The sequence below is a fragment of the Myxine glutinosa genome, chromosome 13 (assembly GCF_964187855.1).
Source record: "Myxine glutinosa chromosome 13, kmMyxGlut1.1, whole genome shotgun sequence".
In the NCBI taxonomy this organism is placed as follows: Eukaryota; Metazoa; Chordata; class Myxini; order Myxiniformes; family Myxinidae; genus Myxine; species Myxine glutinosa.
Genome location: NC_136273.1, coordinates 31,219,409 through 31,241,120, shown reverse-complemented (window position 1 = coordinate 31,241,120; position 21,712 = coordinate 31,219,409). Strand labels below are relative to the sequence as shown.

The window sequence follows — 21,712 nt, the reverse complement described above, 5'->3', positions numbered from 1 at the left end:
AGTTTCCATTTATAGAACAAAATGCATTTTTGAAGGCCTCTAACATAAAGGCCATTGGCACTCTCTCATGCCTTTTTCTCCACGATAACTCACCATCTGATTTAATTTGTATCGATGGTTTTAGACTTGGTGTCAATAATTGAGAACATTCACACACACACGGGAAATTGCAGAGATGTATAAAAAAAATATAGCGCACGGTCTGTCATACACCGCCTAAAATAACAGACGGGAATATGGTGAGATATATTAAAAATTTACTTTGTAAAGTGAAAGGTTTCCAATTATATTCAAGTTTAAAAATGAAGTCACCCATGACTGATGTGCATTTTAAGACTCAACACGTCTTCAATCATAAATTACTTTTTGAAGAAACGAAGGTACATTTTTATTACAACTCGAGCAAAGGAAACTGCCTGTTTCTTTCAGAGCGATTATACACCGCCCAAAGACGACACTCGCGTTTGTTAATCCTCTCTCCAAAATGAATTGAATAATGAGGGAACAGAATGAGACCGCCAATGAATGTTAACACAGACTTGCACGGGATGCTGAGCAACAAAGACATTGGAAGGTAATGTGTGCTCAGCAAACGTATACAAGAGCAGCTGCAATGAAGTGTGTGTGTGTGTTCGTGTGTGTGTTCGTGTGTTCAGACTTATGGGAAGTGACGAGGGGCGGTAATTTGACATCTCGCCTGAGCGTCATTTTTCTTCGCTCCACCACTGCTCCAGTGTATCTGCGATCTGTTTTTTAAAATTCTCTCTGGGTGATGGACCCAGATTGCGTATATCATATTCCCGCCAGGAATCGACTCGTAGCTATGCCGGGTACTTTTACTAGTTACATACATACATACATACATACATACATACATGCATACATACATGCATACATACATGCATATACAAATCTCCACCATTTTGTTTGCTCTGCATAGCTCTGAGGCATCTTGTTAGGGTCGTGCTTTCTGACTCCCTAATGGCTTTAGACTCTAATTCACCATCTGCTTTCATTTTTGTCATCAGGATGGTTTTCGAATTGGATTCAACAAAAGTTGGGAAAATCTGCAAAATGTAGTTTCATCGTTTTGAATGTCCGGTCGGACGTGATATGGGGACAGGGAAAGGAGGGGGGAGGGGGTATTGAGAAGGTGTTAGGGTTGGGTTCCCTCCGAGGAAATCAGCACTAGTGCTTCCTGCATGATTTACGGTGGCTTTTTAATTAGTTAGCTCAATTAGGGTGTTGACTGTGTGACTTTGCTATGTGTCTACGGTGTGGTGCCAAAAGGGGCATAGGAAAAAATTACGGAGGTAATGGCATACAGAGGATAAATTACCCATAATCCCTGAGCTAACTAACATACCCCACTCCTCGTAATGGGGATGAAAATACACTGTGCATGACATCTGGGCTAATACAAATTCCCTACTTATTACATGGTGGTTCTTCTTCATCGCGACCTACGGAGCATGCTAATTTATGCAAATCTACCTGGTTCTAAGGTGATCATTGTCTACCCCTGACAAAAGTAACAATATCAAAGGGGAAGGAGTGGGAGGGTAAAGGTGGGTGAGTAAATACCATAAAGGACAATTGTTGACGGACGGATGCAGGCACGCCGAGACCGAGGTCCTTTCATGTTATAAATTACACCCTTGTATCCTTTGCTTTGTATTAACATGCTTTTGTTTGAAAGGATCTTTTAATCCCAACCCCTCCCCTTCATGCCACCATATGACATGTCATAACAGACTTTTAATTGAATGTTAACTTTTTATTTTGCACCCACAACCCTGATGTCGAGTATCCATGGCACTTTATGTTGCAAACACTGGCTGCTTGAGCTACAGCTAACTCTGCTTTCCTGAGATTTTTTTCCCACCGAACTACTCTTCTTCATTAGGGCTTGCAGATGCTGTTGGAGGACAAACTTGTGTTGATGATAGCACATCCAAACTCACTGAATGGCTGCATCGTCCCTTGGAGCTAAAACCCCCATCCGGAGGCTCCAGCAGCCCCAATTGCACAACTCCATCTTGCGACGACAGGCATGGTATGCTAAGAGCTGTTTTGTTTGGCATGATATAAACGAATAAAACTCGAACTGCTCTCTGTAGAGAGCATATTTCCACCTGGTTGTTGGCCCTATCACTCAATGGTGAAGAATCACAGAAAAAATTAAATAATTCTCATATCAGAATCCATATTCAGATCTTCACCAAAATCGAATCTATTTTTCCTTGTCAGACACCCAACCGGTCCACCAAGGTTCCTCCAAATCCGTCCACAAGTTTTTGAGATATCCTGCTATGTATCGTTTTTGGTCCTGCCTCCAAATGGAGAAGAATCGCTTGAAAAATTCTAGTAGCCGAATCCGAATCCGGATCTTCACCAAAATCTAATCGTTTCGTCTTTGTGACATGCACTACATTTCTGCCAAATTTCGTCCGAATCCGTCCACATCTTTTTGAGAGATTTTGTTCACAAACGGACAGACAACCGAAGAGACAAGGGTTAAAACATAACCTCCATCCACCTTTGGTGACGGAGGTAATAAGAAATCATCCCAAAATGCAAAGCGTCTGCTTTGTACTCAAACTGAACAAAATGGTTTGAACTTGTTAATTAGTGGCGTTCTCCATGTTGTCACAATAAAGGTTGTTTTTTTTTTATATACAAGATCGAGGCTCGTGAAAGAGCTAACATTAATATAAAAAATAATAACCACATTTAAAGGCCATTTTTCCCCGCAAAGCGGGGATTGGCCTTTTTCGGGGACCGTGGTTGTTGTTTTTTTTTTTGGTCCCCTTTATGAAGCAATGTTTTATGCTTCTAATGTTTTACGCTGAAGAAAGAGCTAACATTAATCACACAAAAAGTCAACCGACACACAAAAAACAAGGAGCGGCAGACAAGATGGGGAGAGAGGGGGAAGGACACAAACACAACATTTGAGAGCAGGGACAGCGGGAGGACTTGGGGGGGGGGGGGGGGAGGAGAGGTGGGAGAGGTATAAAACATATGAACACTGCAAGGACTCTGGGGTGAATTACCGGGGGTAGAAAAGATCAAGGTTTTGGATAGGGGAAGATAAGATAAGAGATGGTGGTGAACAGCTGTTTTAAAGACCTGGAGGGAGGAGTGGGATTGAAGGGAGTGGGGGAGTTTGTTCCAGAGGCGGGAGAAAAGGGGAATGAAAGAGTGAAGGTGAGCAGAGAGCCTAGATTTTGGCAGTTTAACCAAAAGAGGGTTGCAGGCAGATCTTGTGCGACCTGAAGGAATATTGGGGGGGACAGAGCACAGAGAGAGCTGGGGGAGCAAGGCCGGAGAGGAGTCGGTAGAAGACAGAAAGACCACAAACCTGCCTGCGGTGAGTGAGTGAAAGGCCCTCGGAGTTGACTTCATCGCAGGAGATTCCAATGATTCTGAAAGGTTTGGCCTCAACAGCGTGAAGCCGAGCTAGGTGTGAGGCAGGAGCACCAGCCCAGAGGGCGGAACAGTATTCCATTGAGCTGCGGATGAAAGCCTTGTATGTGGTGAGGAGCTCAGGTGTGCCAAGGAAGGACTTCGCACGACGGAGGATGCCCAGTCGGCGACTGGCTTTGGAGGCCAGGTTGGAAATGTGGTTTTCCCAAGAAAGATCATGGCAGATAGTGAGACCCAAAAGCTTGAGCGACAGACCTTCTTGGAGAGGATTGTTGAGAAAGTAGATGGGAGGGTTTTCCAGTCGGTCCTTTCGGAGAGACATTGTAAGAGTGTGAGATTTGTCAGGATTGAAAGACATGTTCCACTTGTTTGACCAGTCTGTGATTTTGTCCAGGTCTGCAGAGAGTGAGGAGGCTGCAGACTGCCGATCTGAGGGATGAGGAATGGAGCGGCAGATAGTGGAGTCATCAGCAAAGAGATAGAGAGGATTTTCCAGAGAGTCGGAGAGATCATTGATGAAGACCAGAAATAGCACAGGGCCCAGAACACTACCTTGGGGAACTCCAGCCAGAACAGGAAGGGGAGATAAGAGAAATCCATTCAGGGCCACACGTTGCCTACGACCAGAGAGGAAGTCCGCAAGCCATGAGTGGAGATTTCCATGAATACCATAGGAGGAGGGTTTGGTGAGCAGAGCTGGGTGCCAGACCGTATCGAAGGCACGTGATATGTCAAGTGAGACAGCTCTGATTTCCTCTTTGGCATTGAGGACCTCCATCCATGGTTGAGACAGCAGAAGCAACATGTCCAGAGTAGAATGACCTGGTCTGAATCCAAATTGATGATCAGAGATCAAGCCATTGGAAAAGAGGAAGGATTTGATATCCGAAGCAATGATGGATTCCATGACTTTGCTGATAATTGGAAGCAGGCTGATTGGTCTGTAGTTGCAAGGATCTGTTTTTGCACCTTTTTGTGTAAAGCGGTAATGTTTGCTGATTTCCAAGATGCTGGCAGATGACCTTGAGCAAAAGAGAGGGTGAAAAGAACAGAGAGAGGGTGAGATAGAGCGTCAGAGCAGGATTTTAGGACCTGTGGGCTGATGCTGTCTGGTCCAGTTGCAGAATCAGAGTCGAGGTTTGATAAAAAAACTTCTCCACCTTGTCAGGAGAGAAGGACAGAGTCCAGGAGCAGTTGAGTTCGACTGGGAAAGGTGGGATCAGAGAGAGATGGGTTTGGGACACAAGATTTTGAGGCAAACACAGAGTTGAGGCATTCGGCTTTGTCACGTGCAGTGCCAACTGTGTAGCCATTTGAGGTAAGGGAGGGGATGGAGGGGGAACAAACACCAGAAACGGATTTGACCAGACGCCACCAGGATTTGGAGGAAGGAGACAGGTTTGAGAGTTCAATCTTGAGTGTGGAGAGATAGTGATTCCTGGCACTCCTGAGGGTAGACGCACACTTGTTTCGAGATTGGTGGAAGGAACTGAGATTGCCTTCAGTTGGATTTGCCTACCAAGAGGCAAATGCAAGTTGTTTCAGGGCAACTGCCTCACCACAAGATTCAGTGTACCATGGACGGGAGGAAGGGTAAGACAACTGAAGACGAGATGGGATAAATCTGTGCATGAGAGAGCAGTTTGCTTTGGAAGAATTCCCAGGAAGAATTGATGTCAGAGGCAGTAGAGATGGGAGACAAGTCCAGATGATTGATGGCTGCTTGCAGACCGTGCCAGTCGGCCTGAGTGAAATGCCAGACTTGTCGGCGCTGAGGAGGCTCTCTGAGAATGGCCAGAGAGATGTCCACTTTAACAAGCACATGATCAGAAGAACCGATTGGAGCAGAAGAAGAGCAGCAGACATTTGCACGGAAGTTAGTCATAACCAAGTCCAGAAGAGAAGATACTCCATTGACTGAGATCCGGGTCAGGAAATTAACAGATTGTGTCAGTCCCAATGAGTCGCAGAAGTCCTTTGCTGAGGTGCCATGGCTGGTGAGAGAGGAACCTACACCCAGCCAGCTGGCATGATGACAGTTGAAGTCGCCACATATGAGGAAGAGAGAGTTTGGATGAGTTGATAGAAGTTGGTCCATGTTGTCCGACAGCGAAATGTAAATGGAGTCATCACTGTTTGGAGGACAGTGCAGAACACATGAACAAAAGGTGGGAGCGGAGAGGAAGCCGTAGCCAGAGGTACTCCTGGGGGTGGGGTGGAGAGAGGGCAGTGCAGGGAGAGTGAGGAAGAGAGTTTTTGATAAAGATAGCCAACCCACCACCAGGACGAGGCTCAGGTCTATCGTACCAGAGGAGGGAGTAACCAGGAAGAGATATTAAGGAATCAGAGACATCTTGAAGGAGGAAAGTTTCTGTTAAGGAGATCAAGTCTGGATTGTCAGAAGCAACCTGAATGGAGAGATCAATCAGGTTTGAGCGAAGGCCCCGGATGTTTGAGGTCCATACCGTTAATGAGGAGAGAGGGGGAGCATCGGGTGCAGGACGGGAGGGGAGGGGTAGGGTCAGATGAAGGGTGAGGGGGAGGTAGGAAGAGCAGTTGATAGTGTGTCAGATTACAGAAGAGTTGCAAGAAAGGAAAGGATGAGGGGGACGAAAGGTTTGATGGTGATGGGATGAGGCACAGTGAGGGGTTGTTTGAGGGGGGGCAGAGGAAAGTAGAAGGTTGGGGGAGGTGGAGGTATGACATAGAAGGGAGACGAAGTGGGGAGGAGGCAGCTTTGAGTGGGAGGAGGGAGAATTTGGGAGGGATGGTTGGGGGGAGATTTGAAGGGGAGGGGTTGGGGGAGAGTTTTGAATGGGAGGGGCAAGTGGGGAGATTCAGAGGGGAGGGGCAAGGGGGGAGTTTAGAAAGTGGATGATTAATGAAAGATGAACATATATAACAAATTGAGTTTGTTGTGATTTTCAAGTTAGCGATTCATTTAAGAACGATGGAGGAGGGGTGGAATGAATGAGAATTTAGAGCATGGAGTGATTTGGAATCATAAGAGATTGAATATTTTTTTGAAATGGAATGAGTTGAAGTGGAAATTGAAAGGAGCCTTTTAAATAAGAAGAAAAACAGCATGCAATAAACCACTGAATAAAACGCTGAAGGGGAAAGTTTAAACATATTTAAACAGAACTGAAGAACAATCTTATATTCACAAAAATACCAATGGGGAAAGGAAGCCTAGAGGGACAACCACGAGGCACTTGAACAGGGCAAAAGGTGGAAGGCAAGGGGGAAATGGGGGCGGGGCGAGACAGCGCACGTGGGCAGAGGCAAAAGCACACGAGGAGAAAGGGAAATAAAAGTTTTTTTTTTGTTGTTTGCTTTTTTGGGGGGGTGGGGGTTACAACGTTAGACAAATAGTAGATGTTCGGTGAAAGTTTGGGGGAGAAGGGAAAATCGCAAAACCAGCGAGGGAAGAAACAAACCAACGGGGGAAGCCTGAGGCTGCAAGGCCTCACACGCAGCACGGCAAACAAACGATTAATTTGTGAAAGATAAACACCGAGAAACATCCAAGGGACTTCACTGTAAGTTCACACGCCGAAAGATAAAATACAGTTACGACAAAATACAATTGTGAACAGACTTAACTTTGAAAACGTGGAGACCGTGTGGAGCTTCGAAAAATTTGTGACGTCGTCTCGAGATCTCGCGAGATCTCCAAGGTTTGTTGTGAATTTGATGGCAAAAGCTCAAATGGTTAAAAAAAAAGTGATTGCTTGGACAGTCACATAAACAAACGCTCCATAGACTGGCACTTGGGAAACCTGTTGCTGCGAGCTTGACCTTTGGACTGCAAAAACAATTCAATTCCATTTTGGTTTTGTTCAATTTAAACAAGAACATGACAAAAGTCTGAAGACTTGAAAGTCGTGCGTATGTTTTTCTAAATTAAAAAATAAAATATTTTAACAATTTTATATTTATATGTATATATATATATGTATATGTATATATACATATAGAGATGTATAGATATGTATATGTTGGCGTCAGGAAGGGCATCCGGCCTCAAAAAGGGAACCATGATTGTCATGGGGCCTGCAAGGCTAACCCCCACTCTAGCAGGGAAAATGGCCTTAAAACGATCATTCATATATATGTATATGTATTTATAAGTAAGTATAATTGCTAACCTAGAATCATAATTAGAACAATACGAGGCCAAGAACAATGGCTCGACTCGCGGAAAGGTCAATGTGAGACTTTAATCGATCTTGGACCTGCTTGTGAATGAGTTTGAGTGCGACAACAGTGTTCCTGTTTTCTGTAGGAACATATCATGGGTTTATGGCACTGATTTGCAATGTATGTTAGGATCTTATCCAACATCGTAGCAGTAGGTTTAGTGATAATTTGCGATAAAAGTGCGTCGTTGCACGAATGCATTATCAGTCATTGAAATCCATCAAGAATGTGACGGTCAGATCGTGCACTTGTAAAGTCGACCATATCAATGAGATGATCACCAAATTCTATCTGATTATGGGGATTGCGGTGGTAAATAGGCGATTCAAAGATGTCAACTTAACGCACATAGTTGAGGTGAGAAGGTATGCGATCGCTGAAAACCTCCCATGCATTCAAATCGTTGCGTATGCGGAGTCCAACCGCTCCTCCAATGCGATCACGATGAAATGGCTGAAATCTAAGAAGTTGGCAGGCTGAGGCTGGTCTCAGGTGTAAACCAGGTTTTGCTTCCAGCTGAGATGAGTATTTGCATGTTGTGACTAATGTTGCCTCAATCGTTAATCTTGTTCAACAAAAGTGCTTTAAGAATGAGTGATGGCACACGCGGCTGACGATCCACGTTTTACGTTAATGCATGAAAAAAGAAATCCACCAAAACGAGTGTTCTCTGGAAGGTGTTCAAGTGATTGAGAGTGCATTGTAATATTTCTACATTCCCCTTGTACCGACCGTGTTGAAATCCTGTCCAAAATGGGATTGTCCACCAAAAGTGCTGTTTGTTGTGCCCCTTTCAACAGAACTCCACATGTGGCTATTTTAGTTTGAGCCACAAACGTCGTAACGTGGAGTGGGGTTGCTTTGTTTCTTGCATAATGAATTAATCATATTTTTTGACCGGGAACTGCGAGTGATTAATTATATATCTGCCGTTTAGTTACCTCCACCACCGAAGGTGGATGGAGGTTACGTTTTCACCCCTGTCTGTCTGTCTGTGAACATGATATCTCAAAAATTTATGGACGTATTTGGACGAAACTTGGTGGAGAGGTTGTGTGTGTGACGATGACTAATCGATTCAATTTTGGTTAAGATCTGAATATGGATTCGGATACAAGAATTATTTAATTTTCAAGTGATTCTTCACTATTGAGAGATCGGGCGAAAAGTGCGATATAACATGATATTTCAAAAACGTTATGGACGAATTATGAATAAACTTGGTGGACGAGTTGGTTCGGTGACGAGAACAAGCGATTAGATTTTGGCTCAGGTGCAAATCCGGATCCGGCCTTTCATTGCGACACAAAACGAACTGTTCAGCCTGGCGGAGGTACGAGCTCCACCGAGTTCCGTTCTAATTTTACGTTTTGTGATTATTTTCGTTCACACACAATTAAAGTGTAATATAAGGTGTAAATCTTGTGCCGATCAGCGAGCCCGGTTCATGGTACGGGAAGTAAAAACGAACTTTTCTTTTGGATCTAAAATAAAATGTAATTCTAACATGAGGACTGTGATGCCAGGACGTTTAAAATTGTGCAATTTAAACTCGGCTATCTTGAGATGATTCAGAATACCATATCTTCCTTCAAGCTTAAACTCCGAGCAGCTAGAACGACAACTATTTTCGAGATCACGACACACTTTGGGGATCATGGAAGTTCAAATCGGAGGAAACTGTTCATTGTCGATAAAGTAGTCACACTTGCGGCAAAAGACTGAGCTAATCTTTTGGAATTGTTTGCAGTATTTTTATTTGCAAGTATTTTAAATGAAACTAATTATGTGCGTTCGTGTCATTAAAAATTTTCAAATTTTCTCTTATGAATCGCGACGTTCTGTGAACTTATCCCCCTTTTTTATGCCTCTGCCACCGAAGTCGCTTTCAGGTTGTCCATCCGGCTGTCCGTCCATCCGTGATAGGTTTTCGTTCCCGCGATAACTTGAGAACGGCTGAAGGGATCTTAGTCCAACTTGGTGCAGGTATTAGACCGGGAGCCCAGGGAGGTCAGCCTACCTGAAAAGGTAACCAATTTTTATGTGCACCACAATGCTCCATGTGTATCCCTATGTAAGGAAATGAACGTCTGCCGGGCACACCCTAGTGGGTGTGGTCAGGAGGGCCATGAGAAAGGTACCCCAAAATTGATCTCGGTCAGCTCATGAGCTAAAACCCAATGAAACCTATTGCAAAATGTTCAGCATAACCTTATGTATCATGAATGACCACTGCCAGACGTTTTCATTGGTGGGGTACCTGGCCCCATCCTACCTGGCTGACCTCTTCTCCAGACACACTCTCACCCGCAACCTCCGCTCTGCTGGTACCAACCTCCTGACCCCCCCCCCCCCCACCCCCATCCGGACCAAATTCAGATCCTGGGGGGGACAGGGCCTTCTCCATCGCTGCTCCCACCCTCTGGAACTCACTACCTCACACCATCAGAGACTCCTCCTCACTCACCACATTCAAAACATCACTCAAGACCCACTTGTTCAACACTGCATTCAACATTTAACCCACAGCATTTAACCCCTGACTATCTCTTCTCCTTCTCCTTCCTTTTGCTTTGATTATTTACCTATTGATTTTTGTCTTTTTGCACTTGGTTTTTTTGTACTCTGTCAAAGCGTCTTTGGGCTTCTTGAAAAGCGCTATATAAAATAAATGTATTATTATTATTATTATTACCTACGACAGACGTCCCCAATCCTCCCCCCCCCCCCCCTCCCAAATCGATCTATATCAGCTTCTTGAAAAACATAGGTATTGTATAGCATTACTTGATGAACGCTGAAGAAGAAGCTCTGAGTAACTGCACGAAATGTTTCCGAAAATGTTTTATTTATTAATTAATTTTTTTATTACTATTTTTTTTTGTATACAAGATCGAGGCTCGTGGAAGAGCTAACATGAATCACAAAAAGACAAACACACATAAAACATATGATAAAGGGAGCGGGAGAACAAGATAGAGAGAGAGAGAGGGAAGCACAAGTACAACATTTGAGAGCAGGGACATTGGGGGGGAGGAGATCTGTGGGAGGGAGAGGGTTTGGAGAGGATTGGGGGGAGGAGGCAATGGAAGGGGAGGGGGGGGGGGGTGGGAGAGGTTAAAAAACACATGGACACTGCGAGGACTTCCAGGAAAGAAGTCGGTATTTCAAAAAAGTGGATCTGGGGTGAATTAACAGGGGTAGAAAAGATCAAGGTTTTGGATGGGGGAAGATGGTGGTGAACAGCCGTCTTCTACCGACTTCTACCGACTCCTCTCTGGCCTTGCCCCCCCAGCCCTCTCTGGGCTCTGTCCCCCAAATATTCCTACAGGTCGCACAAGATCTGCCTGCAACCCTCTTTTGGTTAAACTGCCAAAATCAAGACTTTCCGCTCACCTTCACTCCTTCATTCCTCTTTTCTCCCGCCTCTGGAACAAACTCCCTCACTCTCTTCAATCCCACTCCACCCTCCAGGTCTTTAAAACAGCTGTTCACCACCATCTCTTATCCTCCCCCATCCAAAACCTTGATCTTTTCTACCCCCGCTAATTTCGGTCCCCTTGTGTTTTATACCTCTCCCCCCCCCTCCCCATCCCACACCTCCTGCCCCCAAGCCCTCTCCCTCCCACACTTCTCCCTGCTCTCAAATGTTGTGGTTGTGTGCTTCCCCTTCTCTCCCCATCTTGTCTTCCGCTCCCTCTTTTTGTATATTTTGTTTGTCTGGTTGATTTGTTTGTGAAATAAATGTTAGCTCTTTCACAAGCCTCGATTCAGTATACAAAAAAACAAAAAAAAAGTTTTAAAGACCTGGAGGGAGGAGTGGGATTGAAGAGTGAGGGAGTTTGTTCCAGAGGTGGGAGAAAAGAGGAATGAAAGAGTGAAGGTGATTAGGGAGTCTTGATTTTGGCAGTTTAACCATAAGAGGGTTGCTGGCAGATCTTGTGTGACCTGCAGGAATATTTGGGGGACAGAGCCCAGAGAGAGCTGGGGGAGCAAGGCTGCAGAGGCGTCGGTAGAAGACAAAGACCACCAACCTGCCTGCGGTGAGTGAGTGAGTGAGAGGCCCTCGGAGTTAGCTTCATCGCGGGAGATTCCAATGATTCTGAAAGCGTTGGTTTCAACAGCGTAAAGCCGAGCTAGGTGTGAGGCAGGAGCACCGGCCCGGAGGGCTGCGGATGAAATTGAGTATTCCACTGCGTATTCCATTGAGCTGCGGATGAAAGCCTTGTATGTGGTGAGGAGCTCAGGTGTGCCAAGGAAGGACTTCGCACGACGGAGGATGCCCAGTCGGCGACTGGCTTTGGAGACCAGCTTGGAAATGTGGTTTTCCCATGAAAGATCATGGCAGATAGTGAGACCCAAAAGCTTGTGACAGAACTTCTTGGAGAGGATTAGTTTTCTTGGAGTTTGTGAGCCACTTGATTAGTCTTGGAGAGGTTGGAGAGGAACATTATTAGGTTTCTCGCCTCATTCATTTTGCCTGGTGTTTTGTACTTTGGCACCTCAGCAGTGACAGACATGACGGAGTACTTGATATAACCAGAAACAAATTTTAATGATCTAAAAACGTTACATAATAATATCTAAGAATATCTAACAATAGGCCTCATCCACTATGAAAATTGCCCAGTGGTTTGTGGGAAAAGGGGGTAAAAATAATATTTATGCACAGCAGTAAAGTAATAAAAGACTATGCCAGGGCAGAATTCAGTGGGAACATCAGTACTTGGAGTTGTATTGACCATTCAATCCAAGGAAAATTCATTACATCTTACTATGATTCACCAAATGGCCGTCCGTCTGTCTGTCCGAAGGTACCGCAAAAACGGCTTAACCGATCGCAACGATATTCTGGGTGCGTAATCCTCGGACCCCCTGGAGTAAAATAGGCTATATTGTTTTTCCAAGTTTTGCAATTTTCCAGTTTTTCCAAACACGATGAATAATATTTACCGATATGAACAGTGATGTGGCTTTTGTTGAAATTCTACAAATACTGTTTATTCTACGTACCAGGAGAGAGTAGATCGACTCCTGACGAACTCTTCTATATAAACGTGCGGCTCCAAAGTAACACGGCAACGTGTGCAAAACGACTGAGAAACAGGTGTAGCGGCCGCTTCCGTGTTACAGATTCGGCGTGCACTCTTCACACAAACGTGCGACTGAGAAAGACGTGCAGCGGCCGCTTCCTTTTTGCAGAATTCAATCTTTTTTCAAAATGGGCGCCATGTACTGTTTAGATTTTGATGATTTACGTGTGATATGATTCAACGGATGTTTATATGAATCGTTTAAAATAAAAAAAACCCTTCAATTTCTGATATTTTGCTTTTTCATTTGGGCCTCCCAATTGAAGCCTCGCCCGTAGGGTGGGTACTGTTGCTACTTATGTCAAATGTTAGTTTGTCATGGCTCATTTTGGGGGGGCACTGTCTATTTGTGACGATGAGATTTTTAACAGTGTAATGCACAGGAATTTGTTGGCTTCCAATAGCTATCAACATGTTCAAACCTCTCGACAGACAGATGAAAGTGCCTCTAGCACTTATAAAAGACAACAGTTTGAAAGTTTCAAGTGGCTCACAAAGTTTTGTGCACAACAAAGTCAGATATCCTTCCTTTGTGGATTTATAGGTGCACTCGTGAATGTAGGCCTGCATTGAAAAAGATGAAGATATCCCCTCCTAAAGAAAAAACCGACTTCAAATCTGTTCCTTTAGTTCTCAATTAATCCACCAATCTTCACTCCATGGTTCATCATCCGTTCACTACACGGTTCATCGTCCGAATATTAGTAAATCACTTCGTAAACAGTTCAAAACAGACTTCACATAGTCCTGAGTTCTCGTCCACACGTAATCCATCTCTTCTTCTTGATCTGAATCAGTCTTCACTCCATGGTTCATCATCCAAATCACTCAGGTCAAGAGTTTCTGCTTCCAAGCAGACTCAGACTCACTACCAATGATTACCGTCTCATCACTGTCACTGTCGACCTCTGTGTTGTCACCATTTGTGAACAAAGCGTCAGGTATGGCATCGGAAAAATCCCGTGCTGCGCCCGGCCGTGCAGGTAAGCCTCGCTGCCCTCCACTGCACCCTCGCGCGTATAAATAACACCGCCATAGTTTGAGTGAACGCCTCGGAGTTACAGCTCGGTTGGGCATCTGTCACCAGGGGTGTTAACCCCTGGGGACCACGACGATGTATAATTGAATAGCTCCCACTGAAAAAATCATAAGGACATCTCAAAATTTTATTGAGAAATCCTCCCCGGAAGGTTGCAAGACACATGAAAAATGCACTTGGGAGAAAACGGCACACAAAGTTTACGGGCACCAAGTGAAACAGAACTGAGCTCTTGCTCACAGACATTGCACATCCATACCGCACTCATATGCAAGCTGATCTCTGATTGGTTGACTCAGGCAGAAACTATAGGCCGTTCTGAGATTTTTGATATCTGTTTTTTTTCAAATTGCTCAAGTCGAACCTGCCGTAACTAAGGACCAAAGTCGTTGCTAAGGAGTTGACAAAGGACATTAACATGGACAATGTAAACTAATTAGGCCTAATTAAGCCTAAATAGTGCAGACTCCATCCTATTTCACACATTTAGCCATAGATTAGGTACCAATGAAGCAGATCAAGCAATAATCTCATTTTCACTGTTTTATCATGAAAACAGGTATTTTTCACTGTATTGCTACCTTAATGCACAAGTGGTATGGGGGAGGGGGGGCATTTGGGACGTCTGGTGGGGTTACCCCACCAATTAAAATGTCTGGCAGTGGTCATTCATGACACATAGGGTTATGCTGAACATTTTGCAATATGTTTCATTGGGTTTTAGCTCATGAGCTGATCTCCCTCAATTTTGGGGTACCACTTATTTTAGTCTGGTGGGCACACCCCACCACTGAAAATGTCTGGCAGTGGTTTTTCCTGATCCTTGGGGTTACGTTGAACATTTTGTCATGGGTTTCAAGTGGGTACGTGATGAACTGACCTAGCTCAATGTTGGGGTACCTTTCTCATGGCCCTCCTGACCATACCCATCAGGGTGTGCCCGGCAGACGTCCATTTCCTCACATAGGTATACACATGGAGCATTGTGGTGTACATAAAATTAGTTACCTTTTCAGCTAGGCTGACCTCCCCGGGCTCCCGGTCTATATGTGTAATGAGGTAAAGATGAACCGATTCGATTTTGGGGTCATGAGGTCAAAGGTCAGAGGTCATGTTCGGTAAAAATTCTGTTACCGCGATAACTTGTGTTCCATTGAAGGGATTCTGACCAAAGTTGGTACAAGTATGTATTTTAACTCAAAGATGAACTGACTTGATTTGGTGGTCAGGAGATCAACAAAGGTCAACGGTCAAAGTTTGTAATAGGTCCAACTTGAGAACGGCTAAAGGGATCAAATTCAAACTTGGTTCAGGTATGTGCATTGATGTAAAGATTAACTGATTAGATTTTGGGGTCAAGAGGTCAAATGTCATAGGTCATGTCAGGTAAAAATGTGATTTAACTTGAGAACAGCTGAATGGATTTAAATCAAACTTGGTACAAGTATTATAATGATGTAATAATGTGCGTGGAGGCATATCAGTCTGTGTCATTCTAGTTCCCAATGAAACAATGCCCCGACATTCATGGATTTGACATTCGTGGCATTTTGCAGGAACTTATCCTCCGCGAATGTTGAGGTCTTACTGTGTACATTAAAAAAAGTTTTAGCCCGAATTGAATATGTTTAGTTTAAATTGGCAAATTTGATCTGTCATGTGCTGGATTTCAATGTTGAGGGAAGCATATTTTCATTGATAGACATTTTCATGGTATTAGTAAAGTTTGTTTGATTATAATTTGGTCATGTAATGTTTCCGGGTTAAAGCGAATGAATCTTTCCGGCATTGCTTTCGTTCTGTCATGATGAACGTTCCCAAACTCCCGTCCTTGTTCTTGAGTGCAGACTTGATACCTGAAGAGCTTTGTGGTGCTCTATGGAAGACTTGTGTGCAACAACGGAGAGCATGCTTGCAACCCCTGAAAGAGGAAGATGAGATGGAGAAGGACGACAAGGTGGCTTCTGAGAAGGACAACGAGGTGGCTTCTGAGAAGGACGACAAGGTGGCCTCGGAGGAGGACGACAAGGTGGCCTCGGAGGAGGACGACAAGGTGGCCTCGGAGGAGGACGACAAGGTGGCCTCGGAGGAGGACGACAAGGTGGCCTCGGAGGAGGACGACAAGGTGGCCTCGGAGGAGGACGACAAGGTGGCCTCGGAGGAGGACGACAAGGTGGCCTCGGAGGAGGACGACAAGGTGGCCTCGGAGGACGACGACAAGGTGGCCTCGGAGGACGACGACAAGGTGGCCTCGGAGGACGACGACAAGGTGGCCTCGGAGGACGACGACAAGGTGGCCTCGGAGGACGACGACAAGGTGGCCTCGGAGGAGGACGACAAGGTGGCCTCGGAGCATATCGGTCTAAGCAAAGAAAAAGTGGTGCAATCCACTCCTGAGGGTCGGGTACTAATGTACGAGGTGACGTCGACACCTCAGCTTCGGCAGTCTCTCTGCAGGTATATCAGTGGTACAAGAGCAATGATTGCAAAATTAAACTTTGTATTGAGATCTGCATTATGTTGATTGCATTCCATTTGGTTGATCTTCATTGCAACTTGACTCGTGAGATGTTCTACCTGCCGTTTCCAGAATATCCAAATGTGGAAAGGCGTGCATCGGCGATGTCGTCGTGGTGACACCGGTGAGGCGTTCGCAACGATTGGCATCTCGCTTGACCAACCTGACACCAAACTTGCGCCCGAAGAGCAAGCTTGTGTCCTCCATCAATGACGTGGCGTTTGCGGGTGAAAGAACCACAGTTGTGTGTCGGCAGAATCCTGCATTGTGACGTCATTTTGAGACGATTTTAATTTTTTATGCAATTGCTTGCTTTGCCGTTACACCGACTTCATAAGGGGTTTTTATTTTTGCATCGTTTATTTCCACATTTGAAACAATTTGAGTCAAATGACAGAAAAAAAAGTATAAAAAGTAGAATGAAAAGAAATACTACACAGATCCAGGTGGTTAAAGATTATTTTGTTGACTTGGACTAAACAAATAGATCTCCGTAATTTTTTTTTTTTTTTTTTTTTCAATATCCGAGTCCGAGTTCCCTGTACATACATTCAAGTAAAGTTGTAGATGCGGATGAGTCCAATTAGCAAAGGTTGTCGAGTATTAGACTCCTTGCATTTCCACTACATTAGCCTCACACTACCCCAGGACACCGTCAACATAAAATTTTGTTATTCTCGCAGAATTAACAATTCCGTTGGGATGTTTAGGTTTCATCAATGATGCTCCAATGGTTAATTTCGAGACTAACGCATCAAATGAGACCCACGGTCCCAACATCGCTGCCATCGCTTTCTGGCAAAGGTCGCATTGAGTGAGGACCTTTGAAATTGCGGAATGAGCTATGACAAGTGGTACGTGATTTCCATTTACCCAATTTCTACTTTTGTTTGTACCTTTTGTAATTGGTTTATTTAATTACTTGCAAAAGGAACTTTAATGTGGAAAATGAGCTTAAAGGACAGATTTATTCTGCCTATTTTCTCTTAACCAGTGATACATTTGAATGTTTCACCTGCCCCCAAAAAGTTTGTTTTTATGATTTCGTTGGTTAATATTGAATGGTTTTAAATGGTAATGAACAATGTTGCCTTGTTTTTTGGGGGGATTGTCATGCTTGCTAATAAAACTAACTTGTTAAATCAAGTTGCCACTTTAACCATTGCACTAGCAAGGCTTTTTTTTTTTGTGGTGTAAAACAACTTATTACATTGGAAAACGATAGATTTGGCCCAGGCCGAGTGAAGCAAGGTCGAGGGGGGGTGATTCACTTGACATGAAACACCTTGCACCACATGCGTACAGAAAACGGACGTTTTGGAACGGCGGCCGCATTTTCCATCCCATTTAACTATTAAAAACAATTATCCATGGGAAGGTGGAAGGTTTTGTCAATTGCCCATGCTTGTGGAGAAAACAAATTTTAGAGAATAAACCCACCTTTAGAGGCCATTTTTTCCCCGCAAGCGGGGGTTGGCCTTTTCGGGGACCGTGGTTGTTGTTGTTTTTCGGTCCCTTTTTTGAAGCAATGTTTTACGGCCGGATGCCCTTCCTGCCGCCAACCCTTTTTGCCGCCTTTTACGACAAGCAGGGAATTACCAGTGAACTGGTACTCAATTTGCCGACCTCGGAAAGATGACAGGCTGAGTGGTTGGCGCCCCCTGGCGTTAAGTCAGCGATCGACCGGGATTCGAACCCAGGATCCTAGGATCCTAAGCTGGCACCCTTCGAATTTTAAAGAGAATAAAGGTGAAAAATTAAGAGCCTTGGCCAATGTTCCACAATATTGTTGTGGACGCCCCTGACTAGTTTTTGGTCCACGTAAAAACAAACTGAATAGCCAGAGTTATGCGTGTTCTTGCTCTTTATTTCATAAATCTGTTGCAATTAGTTGAAAGTCGAACCTTGTTTTACCTGGACGGAATCGCTTTGCTCCTTTACCGAGTGATTGGACGAGCAGTTTGCAAAGCGGTTGATACGGAATGTCCGGCTTGGCAAGCGATAGCAAGCTAATTGCTAACAGAACACACCAAGAATGGTGCCAGAAACCTTCTGCTGAAACCGCCAAAATTTGTTCGAGAAGCAGGAGAAAAGAGGAATGAGAGTGAACCGCTACGCTTCACTCTCATTCCTCTTTTCTCCTGCTTCTCGAACAAACTCCCTCTCTCTTCAATCCCACTCATCCCTCCAGGTCTTAAACAGCTGTTCACCACAATCTTATCTTCCCCCATCCGAAACCATGATCTTTCCTAACCCTGGTAAAACACCCCAAATCCAGATGTTTCAATCTCCAAGTTCTTTCCTGAAATTCCTAGTTGTCAATTTGTTTTATACTGTGTACCCCTTCCCTCCCCCCACACCCTTTTCACCCCACCGACCCTCACTCTTCCACATATCTGTTCATGTCCCTGTTCTATACTGTTGTGTTTTCCTCTCTCCCCCTCCGGTCACCCGCTCCCTTTATTACCCTCGCATGAGGAGAGGGTTTTTTTTTTGTTTTTTTTTGTATACAAGATCGAGGCTCGTGAAAGAGCTAACATTAATCACACAAAAAGACAAACCGACACACAAAACACAAAAAACAAGGGGAGCGGCAGACAAGATGGGGAGAGAGGGGGAAGGACACAAACACAACATTTGAGAGCAGGGACATCGGGAGGACTTGGGGGGAGGTGGGAGAGGATTAAAACATATGAACACTGCAAGGACTCTGGGGTGAATTACCGGGGGTAGAAATTACATTTGAGTACATTTGAGTGAGTATTACATTTGAGTCCTTTTGTTTGTTTGTCCGCACAGAATAAATATGATTTTCTCTGCAACCGTTGGTCCGATTGTCAGGAAATTTTCACCATCGGTGCAACTCCACCTGTAGAATTTTAAAACAATTATGACGTCATAGGTCATGGGGTATGGGGGCCATCTTGGGAAAAAACAGAAAAACTTTACACCTCTATATCTCAGTGCTGCATAGAAAAAATTGAAACATGGCTCATTGTAAAGAAATCTCCATGGGGAATAAAATATGTTAGTCATAATTCGACAAGTATAAAACTTCATCCGATCAAGCTGAAATTTCTTGAGCGTCATTTAGGGATAAATTGGAGGAAAAAAAAGAAGATGACCATCGGTCACATGGTTCGGCCGCCACATTTGTTTTACTACAAAAGCCTTCAAAACCTCTGAAAACACGTCCTGGTGAAGGTCTGCAATCTCAGATTGCTCTTTCTTGTTTATTGTATGTTTTATGGGTCTGTGCCTGTTCTCGTGTGTAATGCGTTATCAATTGGCTTGCTAATGCCTAGGTCACACATAGGCGGATTTGTCGGCGACTACTGGCGACTGAAAAAATCGCCACCATCCGCCGACAATCGTAATGAAACCGTAATGGACGGTCGCCTGTAGTCGTGGTTATCCTCCCCAGGTCGGCTGCAGTCGGCAAGAGTCGCAAAGGGGCCAAAAAGTTTTTTAAATGTTTAAAAACGGCGCGCTCAGTCGCAATGGAAAAAAATCCGCCATGCTGTCGTGATGGAGCCGCCATGCTGTCGTCGGTATCCGTAATAAGAGCGTAAAGCGGCCGCAACCCAGTCGCTCATAGTCTTCCGCAATCGCCCCACAGAATGGTGCCAGGAATTGCCATATAAACAATGGAGAGCGACATTATCTTATTTAAATGGAGCGACATTATCTTATTTTTATCTTATCGACAAACCACATGTCACGGACTGCTTTATAAACATTTATGACATCAATTGCTTATTTTTAGGTTCAAATAAACATACTCATCCACCATTGATGCATACACATTCCTTCAAGGTGAACAACACATCCGCAGATGGCGCAGACCCATCGGCCGATGGGACCGATCCACAGATGGGTTCCAACAATTACATTACAATGATACATCTTTATTAACTTTATAAATTGTACATCAAACATCTTTATGCTTCATGTCATACATCATTGAAATGAATAAAGTGAAATGTAAAATAGAGAAATAAAGATTTAAAAAGTTGTGTGAATCGTCTCCAATCGCCGGCGGTCTTATTGCAGTCTTGCGGACGTCGGAGTAAACCGCCACCCGGCCCCAATGCAGTCGCCGCGATCCGCCATCGGTCGTAATCTAGCCGCCAGACTTTCGCCACGCTGCCGCCGTGCATCCGCAATGCAGTCGTCGTCGATCTTCGACAGTCGCCATCCCACTCGGGGCGTCGTCGCAATGCAGGCGCAATGTGGCCGCCTGCAGTCGCCATACTGCCGCCTGACCATATTTGACCGCCCGACATCGCCAGTAGTCGCCGAAAAATCTTGATCGCCGGCAGTCGCCAAAATATCTGCCTATGTGTGACCTAGGCATAACGGAACACCAAGCAAGTGGCTTGCTAACGGAACACGCTAAGCAAGTGGCTTGCTAACGGAACACACCAAGCAAGTGGCTTGCTAACGGAACACACCAAGCAAGTGGCTTGCTAACGGAACACACCAAGCAAGTGGCTTGCTAACGGAACACGCCAAGCAAGTGGCTTGCTAACGGAACACACCAAGCAAGTGGCTTGCTAATGGAACACACCAAGCAAGTGGCTTGCTAATGGAACACACCATTTGTGAAGAAAGTCATATATGACTATCTTCACTCTTCGAGCATTTAAAATTACACTTTTCATGTTGAACTTCGTGGGCTGACAGGATGGCCTGAAGTACGCACAGCTGTCTAGCCTGGGTTTGAATCCCGACCCAGCTCTAAACTCGTCCCGGTGTTTTGCAGGCAGGATGACTCATCAATGTGTGCGCCGCCTCTCGGATGGATGTTAAACCAGAAAAAAACACGACCAACAGGAATATTGTGCTGTGTTTCGGCCCAGGAAAGGGCCTGAAATCACTCCTGGGGGGAGTCCTAATGGGGGCGACAGGCCCCGGGGGTGGGTGGCACAAAAGACACTCGACGCGTGCCCACGTGTGCCCGTGCGTGTGGAAAACAGGGTGGGTGCCCACCGCGCCGACGCGCGTGACAAAAAATCGAACGCATGGCAAGGTCCTTTTGAGGGACGCTAAAGACGATTGTGCTTGGCTTGTGCTTGTGCTGTGTGTGTGCTGAAAATGGAAACGTTAAAAAACGTAGTTAGATTTAGTGAACCCGAAATGCTGTTTTGTTATTTAAAAAATAATAATTATCCACTCCACACGAAAGGCTAAAGTGCTTTTAAAAAGACCTATGGTATACGGTGTGGTTCCGTCTGCCAGCATGGGTTGGTGGACGTTAAATATCCCATGGTGTTCTTTGAAAAGAGTGGGCAAGTATGCCGGCACCATGGCTCGGCTAACTAACTAAGTGAATGTCAAGCCTGGCCAGCCGGTTCCTGAATGACTTGAGACAAGCTTCCCCCAGCCAACCACACTAGGTGGGATAATGAACAACTTTGATGTTGAACT

General features: G+C 44.9%; 1 protein-coding gene across 4 annotated transcripts in view; it reads left to right on the top strand.

Annotated features, from left to right (window-relative positions):
- The window catches only part of LOC137414429 (uncharacterized), a 74,691-nt gene extending 57,250 nt beyond the window's left edge, over positions 1 to 17,441 (top strand). For 2 of the 4 annotated variants that reach the window (XM_078767246.1, XM_078767245.1), the window contains exons 7-9: positions 1,907 to 2,056; positions 15,612 to 16,221; positions 16,355 to 17,441. In XM_078767246.1, coding sequence (XP_078623372.1) covers positions 1,907 to 2,056; positions 15,612 to 16,221; positions 16,355 to 16,553 — 959 coding nt within the window. In that variant the 3' untranslated portion in view covers positions 16,554 to 17,441. The remainder of the gene's footprint in view (positions 1 to 1,906; positions 2,057 to 15,611; positions 16,222 to 16,354) is intronic. The other 2 variants (XM_078767248.1, XM_078767247.1) reach the window with 2 other exon arrangements.
- The last annotated feature ends 4,271 nt before the right edge of the window (positions 17,442 to 21,712 follow it).